This window comes from Narcine bancroftii, chromosome 5 (assembly GCF_036971445.1).
Source record: "Narcine bancroftii isolate sNarBan1 chromosome 5, sNarBan1.hap1, whole genome shotgun sequence".
In the NCBI taxonomy this organism is placed as follows: Eukaryota; Metazoa; Chordata; class Chondrichthyes; order Torpediniformes; family Narcinidae; genus Narcine; species Narcine bancroftii.
This window is the reverse complement of record NC_091473.1, coordinates 183,821,830-183,843,383: the sequence shown is the minus strand read 5'-3', so window position 1 is coordinate 183,843,383 and position 21,554 is coordinate 183,821,830. Positions and strand designations below refer to the sequence as shown.

At 50.7% G+C, this 21,554-nt stretch overlaps 1 protein-coding gene across 8 annotated transcripts in view; it reads right to left on the bottom strand.

Moving 5' to 3' along the window:
• Positions 1 to 21,554, bottom strand: part of LOC138764326 (pleckstrin homology-like domain family B member 3) — a 26,904-nt gene extending 5,350 nt beyond the window's left edge. The window contains exons 1-11 of one of the 8 annotated variants that reach the window (XM_069940081.1): positions 21,473 to 21,554; positions 19,291 to 19,523; positions 18,917 to 19,009; positions 17,138 to 17,272; positions 15,863 to 15,961; positions 15,520 to 15,675; positions 15,070 to 15,180; positions 8,676 to 8,798; positions 8,306 to 8,408; positions 3,289 to 3,463; positions 909 to 993 (exon numbers count right to left, since the gene is read on the bottom strand). In XM_069940081.1, coding sequence (XP_069796182.1) covers positions 909 to 993; positions 3,289 to 3,463; positions 8,306 to 8,408; positions 8,676 to 8,798; positions 15,070 to 15,180; positions 15,520 to 15,675; positions 15,863 to 15,961; positions 17,138 to 17,272; positions 18,917 to 19,009; positions 19,291 to 19,470 — 1,260 coding nt within the window. In that variant the 5' untranslated portion in view covers positions 19,471 to 19,523; positions 21,473 to 21,554. The other 7 variants (XM_069940084.1, XM_069940080.1, XM_069940083.1 and 4 more) reach the window with 7 other exon arrangements.

The following is a 21,554-nucleotide window of genomic DNA, read 5'->3' as shown; positions in this document are numbered from 1 at the left end:
CGAGTCTTGTGGCCCCACCACCTCTTCCCTGATGGCAGCAGCGATAACAGAGCGTGTGCCGGGCGGACGATTGCCGCTGCTCTCTCGACGGCAGCATCCCCCCGCAGACACTCTCGACGGTGGGGGACGGTTTTGCCTGTGATGCCTTGGGCTGCGTCCTCTACCTTTTGCACAGCCTTACATTCAGGGGCGGGGGGAGGCGGGGGATTGGTGTCCCCGTACCAGACCTTGATGCAGCCGGATCAGTGCACTTTCCACCGCATCTCTGTAGAAATTTGCTGGCGTTTCTTGCCACACAGTCATGGGTTCAGGCCCCCGTCTCTCGTTTCCCGGGTCAATCTGCATCCCCAATGCCAACATGTCACCCTCACCTCCCCTGTTCAACCAGTTGGTGCTGGGAGGAGAAGCAGATCTCTCCTTTCAACCGTACTCACCTGCAGTGTGGGTCATGGAGGATTACATGACCTCTCTGTCTGGAACCCAGTCGGAGGTTGTATCACCTGCCAATCAAGGTAGGACTCCGCTTACCCATTGCTAGGACACCTGACCGCTCCTCCCTGCTGAAGTCCTGGGCTGGACCCTCCAGCTCACTCTCCACGGGCAATAACTCTTCCCCTTTTGCTCTTCAGCCCTGAGACGAACCCTCGGAGGCCGTGGGGTGGGGGTGGACCTTGTAAAACCACGTGGGGTGTGGATAAGGTCGATGGTTATCTCCCCCCCCCCCACCAATCCTCCAGGTTAGACTAAACAAAGTTTAATGGGAGAGATTTAAAGCGGCACCTTCTCCACAGAGAGGGGGATTGGGTCTGTGGGACATGGCGGTGGGGGGGGGGGGGGGAGGGGAAAACGGTTACTGTGCTTGGGTGGGGTTGGGCTGAAGGGCCTGGAACTGACTTGTTGTAACTCACCCGGGCCAATAGTAGACGCTGTTTCTCTGCCATGGCCTTGCGTAAACTCTGCTCCATCTCCACGAGGATGGTGAGGGAATCTCCACTGCAAGAAGGGACAGGGGTTCAGAGGGAGTGAGGACTACACAGGACCACTCCCTATCCTTCTGTCTGCCTCCCATCTCCCCCTCCCCTTCCCATAGTCCCCCTCCCTCCCCATCCCTCTGCCCATCCCACCTCTCCCTCCCTCCCTCCCATTCCTTCCTTCTCCCCACTCCATCCGCCCTTCCCAAACTCTCCCCAATCCCCCTCAACCCCCTCCCTCTCCCTGATCCCCCTACCTGTCTCTAATTCTCCCTCTCCCTCCCATCCCTGACCCACTCCTCGTTCCCGATCCCCCTCCCTGTCTCCTTCCTTCTCCCCTTACCCTGGGGTAAAGTCTGTGTCCGTCCAACGTATCCACGCCCCCTTGTGGTTTTATATAAACCTCTCAGCCTCTGATGATCCAGGGATCATCGTTATAAATGGAAACCCCCCCCCCCCATCCCAGAAACATCCCAGATAATCTTTTCTACTCTCCCACCTCTCCTTCCAGCTCAGTGATGTCCTGCCTGCAGTTGGGCTTCTGAAACTGTGCGGTCTCACCACATCTCCTACAGTTGTAATGGGACGTCCCAGCTCCTGGACTCAGTGACCCAAATGAATGCCCCCTTCCCTGCCCCATCTACCTGTGTCCCCACTCTCAGGGAATGATGTCCCTGTACCCCGAGGTCTCTGTTCTACAACACCCTTCCCCACCCTGTCTACCTGTGTCCCCACTCTCAGGGAACAATGTCCCTGTATCCCCGGGTCTCTGTTCTACAACACCCTTCCCTGCCCCATCTACCTGTGTCCCCATACTCAGGGAATGATGTCCCTGTACCCCGGGGTCTCTCTGTTCTACAATAATGTTAGGTGTTGGGTGTACTATGGAATGGGCTTCTGGAGAATGACATTGAGGCAGGGACTATTGCAACAACGGAGAAAAAATTTGACAGATCCATGCATAGGACGGGTTTAGAGGGATGTGGGCAGGTGGGACCAGTGTGGGTGGGACTGTTGGACGGATCCATGGATGGGAAAGGGTTAGAAGGACATGGGCAGGTGGGACCTGTGTGGGTGGGGCATGTTGGTCGGCATGGGCAAGTCAGCATTTCCTTGAACCAACAAAGGAGGCCACTCGACCCACCTGCTCCATGCTGACCCACAGAGTAAGCCCATTTCCCCTCCGAACTAATATCCCCCGGTGGCCTGGACTTCCCATTGACCTCTGGGATTGAACCCAGGTTAGCCGGACCACGCGAGGGAGTGACTGCAGAGACTAAAATTGCTGCTACTTTGCAAGTTACTGGCCCATTGGGAAGGGGGAGAAATGTGAGACTCAGATCCCACTCCCCCTCAATGTTTGGATAACACACTCTTTCTATGCAAATGATTTGGTGCATGGAATAGGTGGGTTCGTGGATAAGTTTGCGGATGACATCAAAAGATGTTGCTGGGTGGGTGGTGCTGAGGACACGGCAGCAGAGAAAATCAGATCGACAAGAAGAATGGGGGAAAGAGGTGGCAGATGAAATATAGTGTTGGCAAGTGCACAGTTGTACACTTTGAGAGAAAAAATAGACTATTGTTTAGACAGGGAGAAAATTCAAAATTGGGAGGGGCAGAGGGACTTGGGAGTCCTGTTGCAGGACTCTTCGGATGGGTCGGTTGGGAAGAAGGTTGGTGTTCATTTCTCGATGAGCAGGGATATAATGTTGAGAAACTACAGGGAACTGGTGAGACCTCACTTGGAGACTGGGTACAGATTTTGGGTGCTGTGTTTGAGAAAAGACAGGCTGCGTTGGAGAGGGCTCAGAGAAGATTGACTTGAATGAGACCAGGAATGAAAAGGTTAATTTATGAAGAACAATGATGAGTTCTTGGACTGAACTCGATGGGGTTACAGAAAGACAAGGGGGACCTCGTGGAGGTGTTTCGAATGCTGAAAGCCCTGGACAGAGTAGATGTTTCCCCATGGTCGGGGAGTCTCAGACAAGAGGGCGCAACTTCAAGATAAAAGGCTGTCTACTTGGAAGACAGATGCGGAGAACTTTCTTCAGCCAGAGGGTCATGAGTTGCCACGTGCAGCCATGGACGTAAGGTCGTTGGGTGGATTTAAGACAGAGATTGGCAGGTATTTGATTAGTCAGGGCATCAAGGGTTACGGGGAGAGGGGCTGAGTGGAGGGCAGACGAGCTCAGGGTGAGAATAGCGGGGAAGACTCGATGTGCCGACTGGCCAACACCTGCTCTGCATTGAATAAGTAACCGCACATTTTCCTAGCCCCTGCTTCCCCTTTCCCAAATCCCACTCTACTCACTGGAAGCTTGAGGCACGAGCTGTGCGAGTGAGTCGCGTCACACGACGGGGAGAAGTCCTGGCAGAGGGGGCCTGCTCTAAGGATTCCTTCTGGGATGGGGAGGTGGAGACGGCCGGCAGTGGAGACTGATGGAGAGAGTCGAGGGAAAAGCGTTGGGTCGGAGGGCGGGCCACACCTGGAAGGCAAACAGGGCTCGGTACAGATCAAGTAATAGTGTCACATAATAAAACACAACAGTAGAGTTGAATAGAGGCACTCCGACCCATACCGTCACAGTTTCCCTCCGCTCCATCCCGTCACAGACTCCCGGGGTCAGACCCAGAGTGAAGCTCCCCCCGCCCCGTCCCGTCACAGTCTCCCTCCGCCCCGTCCCGTCACAGTCTCCCTCCGCCCCGTCCCGTCACAGTCTCCCTCCGCCCCGTCCCGTCACAGTCTCCCTCCGCCCCGTCCCGTCACAGTCTCCCTCCGCCCCGTCCCGTCACAGTCTCCCTCCGCCCCGTCCCGTCACAGTCTCCCTCCGCCCCGTCCCGTCACAGTCTCCCTCCGCCCCGTCCCGTCACAGTCTCCCTCCGCCCCGTCCCGTCACAGTCTCCCTCCGCCCCGTCCCATCACACACCCCCGGGGTCAGACCCAAAGTGAAACTTCCTCCGCACCATCCCATCACACACAACCGAGCTAAGACCCAGACTGAAACTCCCTCCGCACCGTCCCGTCACACTCTCCCGGGGTCAGACCCAGAGGGAAGCTCCTTCCACTCCGTCCCATCACACTCCCGGGGTCAGACCCAAAGGGAAGCTCCCTCCACACCGTCCCGTCACACACTCCTGAGGGCAGAACCAGTGTGAATCTCCCTCCGCATCATCCCGTCACACTCTCCTGGATTCAGACACAGAGTGAACCTCCCTCCGTACCTTCCCGTCACACACACCTGGGGTCAGACCCAGAGGGAAGCTCCCTCCACACAGTCCCATCACACACTCCCGGGATCAGGCACAGAGTGAAGCTCCAACCGCACCGACCCATCACACTCTACCGGGGTCAAACACAGAGTAAGGCTTCCTCCGCACCGTCCCATCAAACACTCACGGGGTCAGACACAGAGTGAAGATCCCACCACACTGTCCCATCAAACACTCCTGGGCTCAGACATAGTGAAGGTCCCACCGCACCATCCCATCACACACGCTCGGGGTCAGACAAAGAGTGAAGGTCCCTCCACACTGTCCCATCACACACTCCCGGGGTCAGAACCAGTGTGAATCACCCTCCGCACCGTCCCATCACACACTCCCGGAGTCAGACACAGAGTGAAGGTTCTTCCGCACCATCCCATCACACTCCCGAGGGTCAGAACCAGTGTGAATCTCCCTCCGCATCATCCTGTCACACACTCTCGGGGTCAGACACAGAGTAAGGCTTCCTCTGCACCGTCCCGTCACACACTCCCAGGGTCAGACACAGAGTAAGGCTTCCTCCGCACCGTCCCGTCACACACTCCCGGGGTCAGACACAGAGTGAAGGTCCCACCGCACAGTTCCATTTACACTCCCGGGGTCAGACACAGAGTGAAGCTCCCTCCGCACTGTCCCATCAAACACTCCCAGGGTCAGAAACAGAGTGAAGGTCCCTCCACGCCATCCCATCACACTCCAAGGGTTAGACCCAGAGGGAATCTCCCTCCACATCGTCCCACCACACACTCCCAGGTTCAGTCCCAGGTGAAGCTCCCTTCACTCTGTCCCATCACACACCTGGGGTCAGTCCCAGAGTGAAGCTCCCTCCGCAACGTCCCGTCACACTCTCCTGGATTCAGACCCAGAGTGAACCTCCCTCCGTACCGTCCCGTCACACATCCCTGGGGTCAGACCCTGAGTGAAACTCCCTCTGCACCGTCCCGTCCCCCTCTCCCGGGGTCAGACCCAGAGGGAAGCTCCCTCCACACAGTCCAATCACACACTCCCGGGATCAGGCACAGAGTGAAGCTCCAACCGCACCGACCCATCACACTCTACCGGGGTCAAACACAGAGTAAGGTTTCCTCCGCACTGTCCCATCAAACACTCACGGGCTCAGACACAATGAAGGTCCCACCGCACCATCCCATCACACACGCTCGGGGTCAGACAAAGAGTGAAGCTCCCTCCGCACTGTCCCATCACACACTCCCGAGGGCAGAACCAGTGTGAATCTCCCTCCGCATCGTCCCATCACACTCCCAGGGTAAGACACAGAGTGAAGCTCCCTCCGCACCGTTCCATCAAACACTGCCGGGGTCAGAAACAGAGTGAAGGTCCCTCCATTCCATCTCATCACACTCAGGGGACAGACCCAGAGGGAAGATCCCTCCACACCGTCCCATCACACACTCCCAGTTTCAGTCCCAGTGTGAAGCTCCCTCCACATAGTCCCATCACACAGTCCTGGGGTCAGGCACAGAGTGAAACTCCCTCCGCACCGTCCCATCACACACTCCCGGAGTCAGACGCAGAGTGAAGGTTCCTCCGCACTGTCCCATCACACACTCCCGAGGGTCAGAACAAGTGTGAAACTCCCTCCACATCGTCCTGTCACACACTCCTGGGGTCAGACACAGAGTAAGGCTTCCTCCGCACCGTCCCGTCACACACTCCCAGGGTCAGACACAGAGTGAAGGTCCCTCCATTCCATCTCATCACACTCAGGGGACAGACCCAGAGGGAAGCTCCCTCCACACCATCCCGTCACACACTCCCAGTTTCAGTCCCAGAGTGAAGCTCCCTTCACACAGTCCCATCACACAGTCCCGGGATCAGGCACAGAGTGAAGCTCCATCCGCACCGACCCATCACACTCTGCCAGGGTAAAACACAGAGTGAGGCTCCCTCCGCACCGTCCTATCACACACTCCCGGAGTCAGACACAGAGTGAAGGTTCCTCCGCACTATCCCATCACACACTCCCGAGGGTCAGAACAAGTGTGAAACTCCCTCCGCACCGTCCCGTCCCCCTCTCCCGGGGTCAGACCCAGAGGGAAGCTCCCTCCACACAGTCCCATCACACACTCCCGGGATCAGGCACAGAGTGAAGCTCCAAACGCACCGACCCATCACACTCTACCGGGGTCAAACACAGAGTAAAGCTTCCTCCGCACCGTCCCATCAAACATTCCCGGGGTCAGACACAGAGTGGAGATCCCATCGCACCGTCCCATTAAACATTCCTAGGGTCAGAAACAAAGTGAAGCTCCCTCCGCACCGTCCCATCAAACGCTCCCGAAGTCAGACCAGAGTGAAGCTCCCTCTGGACCATCCCTTCACATATGCCCGGTGTCAGACACCGAGTGAAGATCCCTCCGCAATGTTGCGTCACACACTCCCGAGGTCAGACACAGAGTGAGGCTCCATCCACACTGTCCCATCACACAAACCCGGGGTCAGACACATAGTGAAGCTGTCTCTGCACCGTCCCATCACGCATTCCTGGGGTCAGAACCAGAGTGAACCTCCATCTGCACCGTCTCATCACAGACTCCCGGGGTCAGACACAGAGTGAAACTCCCTCCGCAGCAACCCAACACACTCTCCCAGGGTCAGACCCATTGTGAAACTTCCTCCGTAATGTCCCGCCACACTATCCCGAGGTCAGACCCAGAGGGAAGCTCCCTGCACACTGTCCCGTCACACACTCCCAGTTTCGGTCCCAGAGTGAAGCTCCCTCCACTCCATCTCATCACACTCCCGGGGTCAGACACAGAGTGAAGGTCCCATCGCACCGTCCCACTAAACATTCCCAGGGTCAGACACAGATTGAAGCTCTCTCCGCACCGTCCCATCAAATGCTCCCGAAGTCAGACCAGAGTGAAGCTCCCTCTGGACCATCCCGTCACATATGCCCGGTGTCAGACACCGAGTGAAGATCCCTCCGCAATGTACCGTCACACACTCCTGGGGTCAGACACAGAGTGAGGCTCCCTCCACACTGTCCCATCACACAAACCCGGGGTCAGACACATAGTGAAGCTGTCTCCGCACCGTCCCATCACGCATTCCCGGGGTCAGAACCAGAGTGAACCTCCATCTGCACCGTCTCATCACACACTCCCAGGGTCAGACACAAAGTGAAACTCCCTCCGCAGCGTCCCAACACACTCTCTTGGATTCAGACCCAGAGTGAACCTCCCTCCTTACCATCGCATCACATTCTCCCGAGGTCAATCCCAGGGTGAAGCTCCCTTCACACATCCCATCACACACTCCTGGGGTCAGACCCAGAGTGAAGGTCCCTCCACTGCATCGCATAATATTCCCCGGGTCAGCCCCAGAGGGAAACTCCCTCCACACCATCCCATCAAACACTCCCGGGGTCAGACACAGAATGAAGATCCCTCCGCACCATTTCATCACACACTTCTGGGGTCAGAACCAGTGTCAATCTCCCTCCGCATCGTCCCGTCACACTCTCCCGGATTCAGACCCAGAGTGAACCTCCCTCCGTACTGTCGCATCACACACTCCTGGGGTAAATCCCAGGGTGAAGATCCCTTCACACATCCCATCACACACTCCCGGGGTCAGACCCAGAGTGAAGCTCCCTCCACTGCATCGCATAACACTCCTGGGGTCAGACCCTGAGTGAAACTCCGTCCGCATCGTTCCGTCACACTCTCCCAGGGTCAGATCCAGAGTGAAACTCCTTCCACACCGTCCCATCACACACTCCCAGGGTCAGACACAGAGTGAGGCTCCCTCTGTACCATCCCATCTCACACTCCCGGTGTCAGACCCAGAGTGAACCTCCTTCCGCACCGTCCGGTCACACACTCCCGGGGTTAGTTCCAGAGTGAAACTCCTTCTGCAACGTCCCGTCACACTCTCTCGGGGTTGGACACAGAGTGAAGCTTCCTCCACACTGTCCCATCACACACTCCCAGGATCACACATTGCCCCTCCACTCTCTTTCTCCCTTTTGTCCAAACTTTGTCACATCCCACCCGCTTCTCTGCTTGCCCTGACATGGATTTGCCTGTGTCCTTCCCGACCTTTCTTCTCCATTGATCCAGTTTGGTCCATTCTCTGCTGTGCTGCCATATCCTTATGATTCAAGCAGAAACTTCTGGAGAGGTTCCTGGACAGTGCAGACTCCTGCAACAGGGATTAGATGTCAGTCAAGGATACATCATGGTGGTGAGGGAAGCGGGGGGGAGGTGTGATAGGAAGGGGGGAAGAGGATGAGGGGGAGGTGTGACAGGGGAGAGGTGGGGTTGAGAGGGGAGGTGTGACGGAAATGGTGGAAGAGGATGAGAGGGTGGGGGAAAGGTGTGATGGGGAGAGGTGTGGAGTGGGGAGGGGAGAGGGAGTGGTGGAGTAGCTTGTGGTTGGGGTCTTGGGAACAGTAGAGTCATCACACACCTTTAGGACCCCCTGGGTCACTGAGAGACTTGCTGTAGTAAAGACACATGGTCCGGAGAAGAGGGGTAGTGGATCTCCCTGAACCCCTGCCCCTGAGGGTGGTATCCACACGGTCTGGGGTCTCTGTGGCAGTAAAACAGTGATGATATCACCCTGCCCACCTCTCCAGCCCCACCAGTATCAGGGGCTCATCAAGGTAGAAAGGAAGGGGAGAGGAGTCACGTGATGGAGTAGTGGCCGGACGGTGAACTCCAGCCCTCTCCAGAAAAGTCGGGAAAAACAAGAGAAAATACAAAGGCACAGAAATACAAGTTAAAGAAAAGTGAGTATAAAGGTGGAAAGAAGATGGAGACAAAAGGTGAAAAATCAAAATCAACGGAAAGAAGAGAGGAAGAGAGCATGAAAAAAAACACACCGACGGGAGGGGGGACCAGCTGGGGAGTCGATCTCCAGAGCCGGCAACGACAGCTGCAGAACACCTGCAGCAAGAAGAGACCACAGAAGACAATGGAAACAAGAAAGAAGAGGAGGAAAGGGCAGCAAAGAAACAACAGATGGTCAACCTAGAGGAAGAAGAAGAGGAAGAATACAGTGAAATAGATAAAGGGAAAGGCAAGGTAAAGGATATACTTGCTCTTGTTAGAGGATACATGGAGTCATTTAAAGAATGGCAAACACAGGAATTCAATGATTTAAGAAGAAGAATAAACAACACAGAAAAGAAAATAAATAAAATGGATATGACCTTAACAGAAATGGGGAAAAAAATGGACAAGATGGAAGAGCGGGCAATAGCAGCAGAAATGGAGGTAGAAGACTTAAAAAAGAAATTGGAGGAATCTAATAAAAAAACTAAAGAGACACAAGAATTACTAGCCCAAAAAATAGATATAATGGAAAATTATAACAGAAGAAATAACATAAAGATAGTGGGCCTTAAGGAAGATGAAGAAGGCAAGAATATGAGGGAGTTTATAAAAGAATGGATCCCTAAGGCCCTAGGATGTCCAGAACTACAGCAAGAAATGGAAATAGAAAGGGCACATAGAGCATTGGCCCCTAAACCACAACCACAACAAAAACCAAGATCTATTGTAGTAAAATTCCTAAGATATACTACAAGAGAAAAGGTACTGGAGAAGACAATGGAAAAAGTAAGAGAGGGCAACAAACCACTGGAGTATAAAGGGCAAAAAATCTTCATTTATCCAGATATAAGCTTTGAACTCCTAAAGAAGAGAAAAGAGTTCAATACAGCAAAAGCGATTTTATGGAAGAAAGGATATAAATTTACACTGAAGCATCCTGCGGTATTGAAAATATTTATTCCAGGACAACAAAACAGACTATTCTCGGATCCAGAAGAAGCACGAAAATTTGCAGAACAATTACAAAAATAGACTGAGGGATGAAGACGGGTAATGAGAGCAAAAATGATCACGATTGATATGTATGTGGGTAAAGACAAAAATAGACTGAGGGATGAAGACGGGTAAGGAGGGTAAAAATGACCACGATTGATATGTATGCGGGTAAAGAGGTATAAGAGTGAATAGAGACAATGGGCATATGTGAAAGTATCTGTAATTAGAGGAAAACATAGAGAGTATAGACAAGAATTAATAAGGGAAGGTAATGGAATAGAGAGAATAAGGAAGGAATTAAAAGAGTGACCTTTGTGACATATAAAAAGCAAAATCTTTTCTGGGGGGGGCTGGGTGGGGGAAAAGAGCGGTCACTGCAAAATCAGTTGACGCTTGCGAGTGGATTCGCAAATCCAAATGGAGAGGGGAGATGTGGTTGTCCGACAAGGGAGAAAGGGCAACTCAGGAGGGGAAGGGGAGATTGGGGATAAAGAAGATAGAAATAGGAGAATAAGGAAAATGTTGGATGTTGTAGGAATGTTGTCTGGTAAAGAGTTGAAAATAAGAAAACAGAAATGGAAAAGGAGGAAAGGTAATGATGGAAAAACGGAAAGAGAAGATAAACAAAATATAAAATGGCTACGCTGAACTATATGACTCTAAATATTAATGGAATACATAATCAAATTAAAAGGAAGAAACTACTAAATTTACTGAAAAAGGAAAAAATAGATATAGCATTTGTCCAAGAAACACACTTAACTGAATTGGAGCACAAGAAATTAAAGAGAGATTGGGTAGGACATGTAACAGCAGCATCGTATAATTCAAAAGCAAGAGGAGTGGCTATATTAATTAGCAAAAATGTGCCATTTAAAATAGAAGAGGAAATAATAGATCCAGCAGGGAGATATGTTATGATAAAATGTCAGATATATTCAGAGCTTTGGAATCTACTTAATATATATTCACCTAACGAAGAAGATCAAAAGTTTATGCAAGATATCTTTTTGAAGGTAGCTAATACGCAAGGGAACATACTAATAGGAGGGGATTTCAATCTGAATTTGGATCCAAATATGGATAAAACGGGGAAAAAAATTAACAGGAAGAACAAAGTAACCAAATTTATAATTAAATCAATGCAAGAAATGAAACTTGTGGACATATGGAGGAAACAAAACCCAAAAGAAAAGGAATACTCATACTACTCGACTAGACATAAAACATACTCAAGGATAGACCTATTCCTGTTATCAGCCCACATTCAAGGGAGAGTTAGGAAAACGGAATATAAAGCTAGACTATTATCGGACCACTCACCCCTGTTATTGGCAATAGAGCTAGAGGACATCCCTCCAAGAATGTATAGATGGAGATTAAACCCCATGCTACTTAAAAGACAGGATTTTAGAGAATTTATTGAAAAACAGTTAAAAATGTACTTTGAAGTAAATACGGAATCAGTGGAAGATAAGTTTATACTATGGGACGCAATGAAAGCATTCATTAGAGGGCAAATAATAAGTTACGCAACCAAGATGAAGAAGGACTATAATCAGGAAACAGAGCAGTTGGAAAGGGAAATAATAAACATAGAAAAAAAATTAGCAATAAAGGAAGATACAACCAAAAGAAGAGAATTGGCGGATAAAAAAATAAAATATGAAACATTACAAACATATAAGGTGGAGAAGAATATAATGAAGACAAAACAGAAATATTATGAACTAGGTGAAAAAACACACAAAATCTTAGCATGGCAGCTTAAGACAGAGCAAACTAAGAAAATGGTATTGGCAACAAGGAAAAAAGACAAACAAATTACATATAATCCAAAAGAAATTAAGGAAAACTTCAGAGAATTCTATGAACAATTATACCGAACCGAAAACGAAGGGAAAGAAGGGAAAATAGATGAATTTTTGACTAAAATTGAACTACCAAAACTACAAGTAGAGGAACAAAATAAATTAACAGAACCATTGGGAACAGTAGAAATACAAGAGATAATAAAAAATTTACCAAATAATAAGACACCAGGAGAGGATGGACTCCCAATAGAATTCTACAAAACATTTAAAGACCTAATAATACCGCCCCTCCTGGATGTAATCAACCAGATTGATGAGACACAAAACTTACCAGATTCATGTAAAACAGCAATAATTACAGTGATACTAAAACAAGGGAAAGATCCACTCTCACCAGCGTCATATAGACCAATATCTCTGTTAAACACAGATTATAAGATAATAGCTAAACTATTAGCAAACAGATTAGCAGAACAGGTACCGAAAATGGTAAATTTAGACCAAACTGGATTTATCAAAAAAAGACGCACAACAGACAATATTTGTAAATTTATTAACTTAATTCATGCAGTAGAAGGAAATAAAGCACCGGCAGTAGCAGTTGCTTTAGATGCAGAGAAGGCCTTCGACAGAGTAGAATGGAATTACTTGTTCAAAGTATTGCAAAAATTCAGTTTACCGGAGAAGTTTATTAATTGGATTAAAGCATTATATGAGGGACCGTTAGCGAAAGTGACAGTAAATGGACATGTATCAAAGCAATTTAACTTAAGCAGGTCAACGCGGCAGGGATGCCCACTATCACCATTATTGTTTGCGCTAGCTATAGAACCACTAGCAGAATCGATAAGAAGAGATAATAATATAAAAGGAATAAAAATAAAAGACAGGGAATATAAAATCAGTCTGTTTGCGGATGATGTGATAGTGTACTTAACAGAACCAGAACTATCAATAAAAGAACTATATAAGAAATTGAAGGAATATGGAGAAGTGTCAGGATACAAGATAAACGTAAATAAAAGTGAAGCAATGCCTATGAATAACGCGGATTTCTCAAAATTTAAGGAGGAATCCCCATTCAGATGGCAAACGCAGGCAATAAGATACCTAGGTGTGCAAATAAACAAAAATCTAGGCCAATTATATAAACTCAATTACAATCCACTAATGAAAAAATTACAGGACGATTTAGAGCATTGGAAAGAGCTACCACTAACACTGATAGGAAGGATAAACTGTATTAAAATGAACATTTTTCCAAGGATACTATACTTATTTCAGGCATTGCCAATACAACTGACAGAAAAATTCTTCAAAGAGTTAAAGAAAATAATAAGGAGATTTTTATGGAGAGGGGGGAAACCGAGGATAGCACTAAATAAATTAACAGAATGGTATAAACAAGGAGGCTTACAATTGCCAAACTTCAAAAATTATTATAGAGCCGCACAATTAAGGTACCTATCAGATTTTTATCAAACAAGGGAAAAACCAGACTGGACGAGACTAGAATTAGATAAAATAGGGGAAAAGATACCTGAACACATATTATATAAATGGGACGAAAAATTGGTACAACATAGAACTTCTCCAGTATTACACCATCTCCTCAATATATGGAAGAAGATTCATGTAGAAAGAAATAAAATAAATTACCAAATACCAAAACTAATATTGACGCAAAATAAGCTATTCCCTTTTACAATAGACAACCTTGCCTTTAGAAAATGGGAAAAAAAAGGGATTAAAAGAATAGAAAATTGTTTTTCAGGAAGTAGATTCTTATCCTTTGAACAAATGAGAGATAAGTACAATATAACTGGAGATACAGCGCTGGCATATTACCAACTGAGATCCTACTTGAAAGATAAATTAGGAAGCAACTTGAGTTTACCAGAGGGAAGTAACCTTGAATATGTGATTACAGATACAATGTTAATCAAAAGATTTACAAAAAATATGTATATTAAACTGCAAGAAAAGGAGAATGAGGAAACAAATGGTAAAACTAAACAAAAATGGGAACAAGATTTAAATATAAAGATAAAAAAGGAAACATGGGAGAAGTTATGCTCTGGAACGATGAGAAATACAATAAATACGAGGCTGCGTATGATACAATATAATTGGTTACACAGACTATACATTACACCGCAAAAGTTAAATAAATGGGACCCAACAGTATCTGATAGATGTTTTCGATGTAAAAAAGAAAGGGGAACAACAATTCATGCAATCTGGACATGTGAGAGAGTAGAAAAATTTTGGGATGATCTCAATCAGATATTAAATAAAATAACAGAAAACAATATACCAAAGAATCCAGAGATCTTTCTCCTAAGTAACATAAAAAATAAAGAATTTGGAATTGACTTGGAAGATGCACAAAAAAGATTTGTCAAGATAGCCCTAGCCGTAGCAAAAAAATGTATTATGTCAACCTGGAAATTGGAAGATAATTTGAAAATACAACAATGGTATATAGAAATGAATAAATGTATTCCATGAGAAAAAATAACATATAGTTTAAGAAATAATATTGAAATATTCGAACAAGTATGGGAGCCTTACATTAAATACAATAGCGAAAACCTACCGGGAACAAACATTACCTAAGTTGATGGAAGGAGAAGAAAAGAAAAGAATGGACTCAGTAGAATTTCTGGTGTATTTTTGTTGAATGACAACATTGTCTAACTGAATTAATGCAACCTAGATTGTATACCTAAAATGGATGAGAAGGGGGGGGTGGGGGGGTGGCTTGGGAGGAGGGAGGTGGGAGGGAGAAAAAGTCACTGTAAATGTGTGGAAAAGAAAAAGTGTATATCATGGCTATTGTGATTTATGGTGTGAAAAATAAAAAATTTAAAAAAAAAAGGTAGAAAGGAAGGGGGCGAACATCTGGGGTTACAGAGGCAGGGAGGGGTGTAGGGAACCGGAGTGGGTTACAGAAACGGGGAGTGGTGTAGGGGAACCGGAGGGGGTTACAGAGACTGGGAAGGCTGTAGATGATGGGGGGGGGGGTGGTTTACAGAGACAGGGAGGGGTGGAGGGGGGATTTACAGAGACTGTGGGGAAGGGGGACGGGATCATGTGGAGCTTGCCCCAGCCCCACACCCTCCGCAGACCAGAGGTGCTCAGCCATTCAGATGGACACACGAATATAGAAGCTGCGTTTAGCGGTGGAGAAGTTTGCAGGAAACACCGACTCACCTGTACCTGTGCTTGGACTGCACGATCCACTGGTGATACATGTTGTCCTGTGTCTGGTCCCCGTTCTTGAACACAGGTGATCAGCTTTTCCAAACACCGCACTCTCTCCTGCTGGGGGAGTTGGTGGAGGTGGGGGGGTTTGCAATTATTGCATTAAAATGATTCTCCTTGCAGGTGAAGTGAGGGGGGTGTCGAGGAGTGAGGGGAGGCGAGGAGTGGGGGAGGCAAGGAGTGAGGGAGGCGAGGAGGGAGGGGGCGGCGAGGAGGGAGGGGGCGGTGAGGAAGGAGGGGGCGGTGAGGAAGGAGGGGGCGAAGAGGAGGGAGGGGGCGCCAAGGAGGGAGGGGGTGAAGAGGAATTTTCCAATACCCTGAGGATGTTGGGATTGAACCGCAGGCCCAATGTCTCTGGGAGACGTCACGGGGGAGTCAAAATCATCGTAGATCCTTTACCTCTCTTAATGTGACCCTCCTCTGGGCCTGCATTTCCTCCCAGAGGAGGGTCCTGGCCTGCGTTTCTCTCTCCTCCTCCAGTGCACTCAGTCTCTCCAACATCTGGAACTCGAAGTCTTCGAAAACCTTCTGGGCCGCGTCCACTGCCTCGGCCTCCTACCCACACCAGTCCAGATCACAATGGGTTAACACCCCCTTCAACAGAATACACCCTCATATCCTCTACACCGGGAGCACCGGGAACAGTTCCCCGTCTCCGTATCCCACACCGGGAGCACCGGGCACAGTTCCCGGTCTCCATACCCCACACTGGGAGCACCATGCCCCATGCATTTGTGTTCACCTCCTTCTCCTTGCCACCATCCTGCGCCCTCCGCGCTGCCTGCAGCCGTTCTTGCGCCCGGTGCAGCTCCTCTCGCTGCCGCTCCACCCGTTCCCGTTCCTGTGGAGGTGGAAAGTTCAGGGAATGAGCCCTGTCAGCCCTGGGTCATCGACATTGAACCCCTTTCTCAGAACCCACCTCTGACCAGCCCAGACCCCCATCCGTTCCCAATACAGGACCCCCAACCCATCCCAATCCTGCATGGTGGGGACACCCAACCCGTCCCGTGCGTAGGGAATCACCCACCAGAGGGAACAGAACCCACACTGAGCTGGGCCCTGGGACAGGAACCGTCCCTTGGGGTGGGGGAGAAGTTCAGGACGTTGGACCTCTCGCATCCCTCAGGGGAAGGTCTGGGATCTTCCTGCTCTCCTGAGGGGGTGGGAGTTCAGTTTGGTTCCCAGGCCGAGGGGGTATGAGGTCCTGTTACTGGGTCCAGGTAAAGATGGTGGGACTCTGGGATAGAATCTAGATGGGTTGATTGGCCTACTCCCATTTGCCAAGTGACAGAACATTCAAAACCTGACAATGACGACTAGTATAATCTCTAAACCTGATTGGTTGGATCATGTGCCCATATAACTGGGTCAATTTGATTAGACGATGACCAGTTTCAGAACAAGCCAATCAGTTGGCTCACCTTGAGGCAGAAATTAATTGGCCAGATTATGGGGAGAAGGCTAGGCAGTGGGGCTGAGTGGAAGAATGAACTAACTCATGAAAGAATGGCAGGGTAGACTTGATGGGCTGAATGGCCTAATGTCTCATGGCTGTAGTAGACACTGACCGCAGGGTGGCAGTACCTGAGCTCGCCACCAGATGGCAGAAGATCAACATTGGGATTCATGGTGGCTCCCAAGGACTCAAATAATGTCTCCTCAAATCCCCTTTGCACTGTCCCATCACACTCCCAGGGTCAGACACAGAGTGAAGCTCCCTCTGCACTGTCCCGTCACACACTCCCGGGGTCAGACAGAGAGTGAAGCTCCCTCCGCACTGTCCCGTCACACACACCCAGGGTCAGACACATAGTGAAGCTCCCTCTGCACTGTCCCGTTACACACTCCCAGGGTCAGACACAGAGTGAAACTCCCTCCACACATCCCATCACACACTCCTGGGTTCAGACACAGAGTGAAACTCCCTCCACACCGTCATATCACACACTCCCGGGGGGTCGGACACAGAGTCAAGCTCCCTGAGAATGCTTGCCCCGCAGGCAGACCACAGCTGCACCTTCTGTTTCTCCTGGTCGATGAGGCTGAGCTCAATGATGTGGCACCTCACACCCTCTGCTCTGCGACGCTCCCTCCCCAGTTTCTCCACCTCGTTCTCCAGCTCTGCCTGCAGCAGGGCAACTTCAACATTCTCCTGTGTGAAGAACGCTCGTTCAGCTTATTGAAGAAGCAACAAAGGAAGATTGATGCCATGTCTGTGGATTGACCAGGTAACCCATGGTGGACATTCAGAAAGCCACGAGGCCTGGGATGCATGGAACCTCGGCTGTGTGGATCAGAGCCGTGGTGGGGCGGCAAGGTCAGAGTAGTGGTTCACGCCAATCTATTATGGCATGGCGACTGGGCCTAGGATCTGGAAAATCCAGACCGACCCAATCCTCGAGCTGCCTGGAAATTTCCGACCCGCGCTGCCCAATTTATACCCCATTAACCGACTCCCTCTCCCCCCCCCGGTGCTTTTCGAATGGTGGGAGGAAACTGGAGCCCCTCCCCCACCCGGGGAAAATCCATGCAGACACGGGGAGGATGACAACCTCCTTAAAGATGGTGCAGGATTCGAACCCCGGGTCCTGATGGTAATGTCACCCCTCGGGTTCCTGGCGACATGGTTTAGCGCAACATTTCTTTTAAAAAAACAACGCCAGCGACCCCGGGTTGAAGTACCGCGTTGTCTGTGAGGAGTTTGTACATTCTCCACATGTCTGCTTGGGTTTACCCCGGGAGTGGGGTGTGGGGGGGGGGGGGGCCGTCCTACACTTCATAACTCTACCTGAGTTGTCAGTTATTTGGGAGGAAATGGGAAGCTGGGGCTTGTGGGCTGGAAGGGGCCAAAACCTTGCTGAATATCTACATTAAATTACCACGGATCCTCATGTAATCGTTAAACTTTGGACCAATTTGTTGGAGGGGGGTGGGGGCGACCTTTACATGGGTCGAACTACCAATCGAGGTAATTTTCTGCGTTATTCAAGGTGTCGGGGGCTCGGACCCCAAACCCCTCAAGGTCCAAACCCCTCAAGGTCACTACACAGCCTTGATAGGACAGTTAAGAAGGCCAAAGGGATGCTGAGTTTCATTAGTCAGGGGATTCAGTTCTGGAGTAGAGAGGTCTATAAAACCAGAAGCGTTGTGTCCAGTTCTGGTCACCTCATTCCAGGAGGGATGGGGAAGCTGTGGAGAGGGAGTGGAGGAGATTCACCAGGATGTGGCCTGGATTGGAGGATGTGCCTCATGAGGTGAGGTTAACCGAGCTAGGGGCTTTTCTCTCTAGAGCGTAGGACAAGAGGAGACTGAATAGAGGTCGACAAGATTCTGACAGGGTGGACGGCCGCCATTTATTCCCAGGGCAGGATCAGTAAACACCAGAGGACGTCTATACAAAAGTGAAGTGAGGGAAGTTTAGGGGAGACGTCAGGGGTAGATTTTTTTTATATACAGAGACTTGTGGGGGTCTGGATGCCTTGCTAGGGATGGGGTAGAGACTGAAACATTAGGGGCATTTAAGAGATTCTTAGACACATGGAGGAAAGGAACATGGAGGGTTACAGGGTCGGGAGGGTTTTGTCTTTTTTGGTAGGTGTATAGATGCCAGCACAGCATCGAGGGCCGAAGGGCTGTTCTGTGCCTGTAGTGATCCATGTTCTCAAAGAGGGACGTTTGGGAGGGAGAGGGACAGAGACTGTGGGGGCAGGAGAGGTGATGGAGGGGGAAGAAGATGTGATGGAGGGGGAAGAAGGGGGGTGAGGGAGGGGGTTGAACAGCCTCTCTGATCATTCACCTCTATGGCTTCACTCGTCTCCGTTGTCCTGGGTGCCGTCTGGTACCCCTGAGTGTCTAGACGGCTGGGGGGTGTTGCGAAGACGGCCCGGACCTTTTGTAACAGGGCAGAAGTGAGATCAGTCACCCCTTTCCCTTCATCTGTTCCCCACCAGCCCACTCCCCTTCCTTCTCTGCCCCTCCCCTCCCTGCCCCCTCCCCTACTCTTCCTCTCCCCTCCCTCAACTCCCCCTGCCCCCTCCCCTCTCTCCCCCACCCTTCCACTCTCCCCCCTCACCCTCCCCCTCTCTCCCCCTGCCCCCTTCTCCTCTCTCCACCACCCTTACCTCTCCCCCCCCGCCCCCTCCCCTCTCTTCCTACCATGACCAGACCCACCTCAGCTCGGGACACCCTCGGGGATCCAACCGTCAGACTGGCCTTCACGCCATTCTCAGTCACCGAGTCCTGTCTGCTGTCACCGGGACTTGACCCCCGGTGAGGTGGGGAGGTTGGAACAGTGACCCTCCCCTCACTGGGTCCAGGACAACCTCCAGGTCCCATCGCCCTGTTGATCATCCCCTCCCAGCCTCTGACCTCCAACCGGGAGCTGAAGGGGGGTGCACCTCAATCTGGGGGCGGTGGCGAGGAGCCAATCAGGACACAGCCGAAATCTGGGACCCCTCCTCGGTGCCCCCCGTCCCTCCTCACACCACCCTCAATCCTCGCCGTCCCCTCCCTCCACATCGACCGTCTCTCACCGCCCCCTCCCTCCTTACAGCCCCATCTCTCCTTGCCACCCCCTCCCTCATTCCCTCCTCACCGGCCCTTCCCTCCCACTGAGCTCCATCCTGGGGACACTCCGTCCTGGAGCAGAGGGAACCTGTGTAGTGGAGGTTGTTCTCACCGTCTCTCATAAACCTCCCCCCTGTCCAGCAACACGACCCACGGGCAGTGTATCAGCGTCTGGTACACGTCGATTAAACTCCAAACTCACAGACTCTACACAAAAGAGGAAGCTTCCAGAAAACTCAGATGCATGTTATATGCAAAACAAAACTCGACTATTTGGATTTCCCCAATCCACTTTCCAAAGGCCCAACTCCCCTATCTCACTGCTTCTTATTTATCATGCAAATTCATCCACATTTAACTCTGCCCGTGATTCACCGTGGTGCTCCCGGAACTGGAACGGCTTGGATTTGAGTTGAAATTCTGGCATATTCCTCCCTGGAACAGAGGAGTGGACAATGGGGAGATGGTGGGGCAGTGGGATCATTGTGGGGAGAGAGAGGGGCAGTGGGATCAGTGTGGGGAGAGAGTGGGGCAGTCGGATCAGTGTGGGCATTGATACAGGGCTGTGGGGACAGAGTAGGGGAGTGGGATCAGTGTGGGGACTGACACAGGGCTGTGAGGAGAGAGTGGGGCAGTGGGATCAGTGTGGGAACTGACACAGGGCTGTGAGGAGAGAGTGGGGCAGTGGGATCAGTGTGGGAAGAGAGTGGGATCAGTGTGGGGAGAGAGTGGGGCAGTCGGATCAGTGTGGGGACAGATACAGGGCTGTGGGGATAGAGTAGGGGAGTCGGATCAGTGTGGGAAGAGAGTGGGGCAGTGGGATCAGTGTGGGGACGGATACAGGGCTGTGGGGAGAGAGCAGGGCAGTGGGATCAGTGTGGGGACGGATACAGGGTTGTGGGGATAGAGTAGGGGAGTGTGATCAGTGTGGGGACTGACACAGGGCTGTGAGGAGAGAGTAGGGAAGTGGGATCAGTGTGGGGACTGATACAGGGCTGTGGGGAGAGAGTGGGGCAGTGGGATCAGTGTGGGGAGAGAGTGGGGCAAGGATCAGTGTGGGGAGAGAGTGGGGCAAGGATCAGTGTGGGTACTGATACAGGGCTGTGAGGAGAGAGCGGGGCAGTGGGATCAGTGTGGGTATATTTGCTAATAACTCACTGCGATTAATTTGTCTAAATGTGTTGAAAGAGCATTGTCATGGGCTGAGAATAGTTATCTTTACTCCTGGCTCAGTGATTGTGCCAGCTGATTAAAAACTCCCCCCCCCCCCCCCCCCCCCCCACTAACAGACAGCTCATTCCAAGAAACAATACAATCTCCACTCACTCTAACAAGGTCAGTGGCAGAAGGTGAGATAGTTCAGGGCAACACAATCAAATGCGACAGTTTTACTAATGATATTTCTGAAATCCAGAATGCAGATCAACAGGGAGACTGATAGTGTGAAGTTATCAGACAAAAAAATTCACCAGTCCAGGGAAACATCCCTCCGCACCGTCCCATCACATACTCCCGGGGTCAGACACAGTGAAGCTCCCTCCGCACCGTCCCGTCACACAGTCCCAGAGAAAAGGCAAGTGAATTTCCTGCTGTTAGGAGGGGGGTGGAAGGAGATCCACGGGAGGGAGTTCATTTAGGTAGGATGAGGGCAGGTGAGGAATATATGGGTATGGGTGCCTCATAGATTCCACATTCGGGGGGGGGGGGGCGGGGGAAATAGCTATAGCAGAGAGGGTGGGGGGGGGGGGGTCACAGACCACTGCAGAGCCAATGAGCCCTGACCTACCTGCAGAGCACCCGAGGGTGGGAACTGCTGTCGAGCGTCCCGTCCCTCTCCCTGAGGCACAGGGAGGGAATGCAGTGAGCTG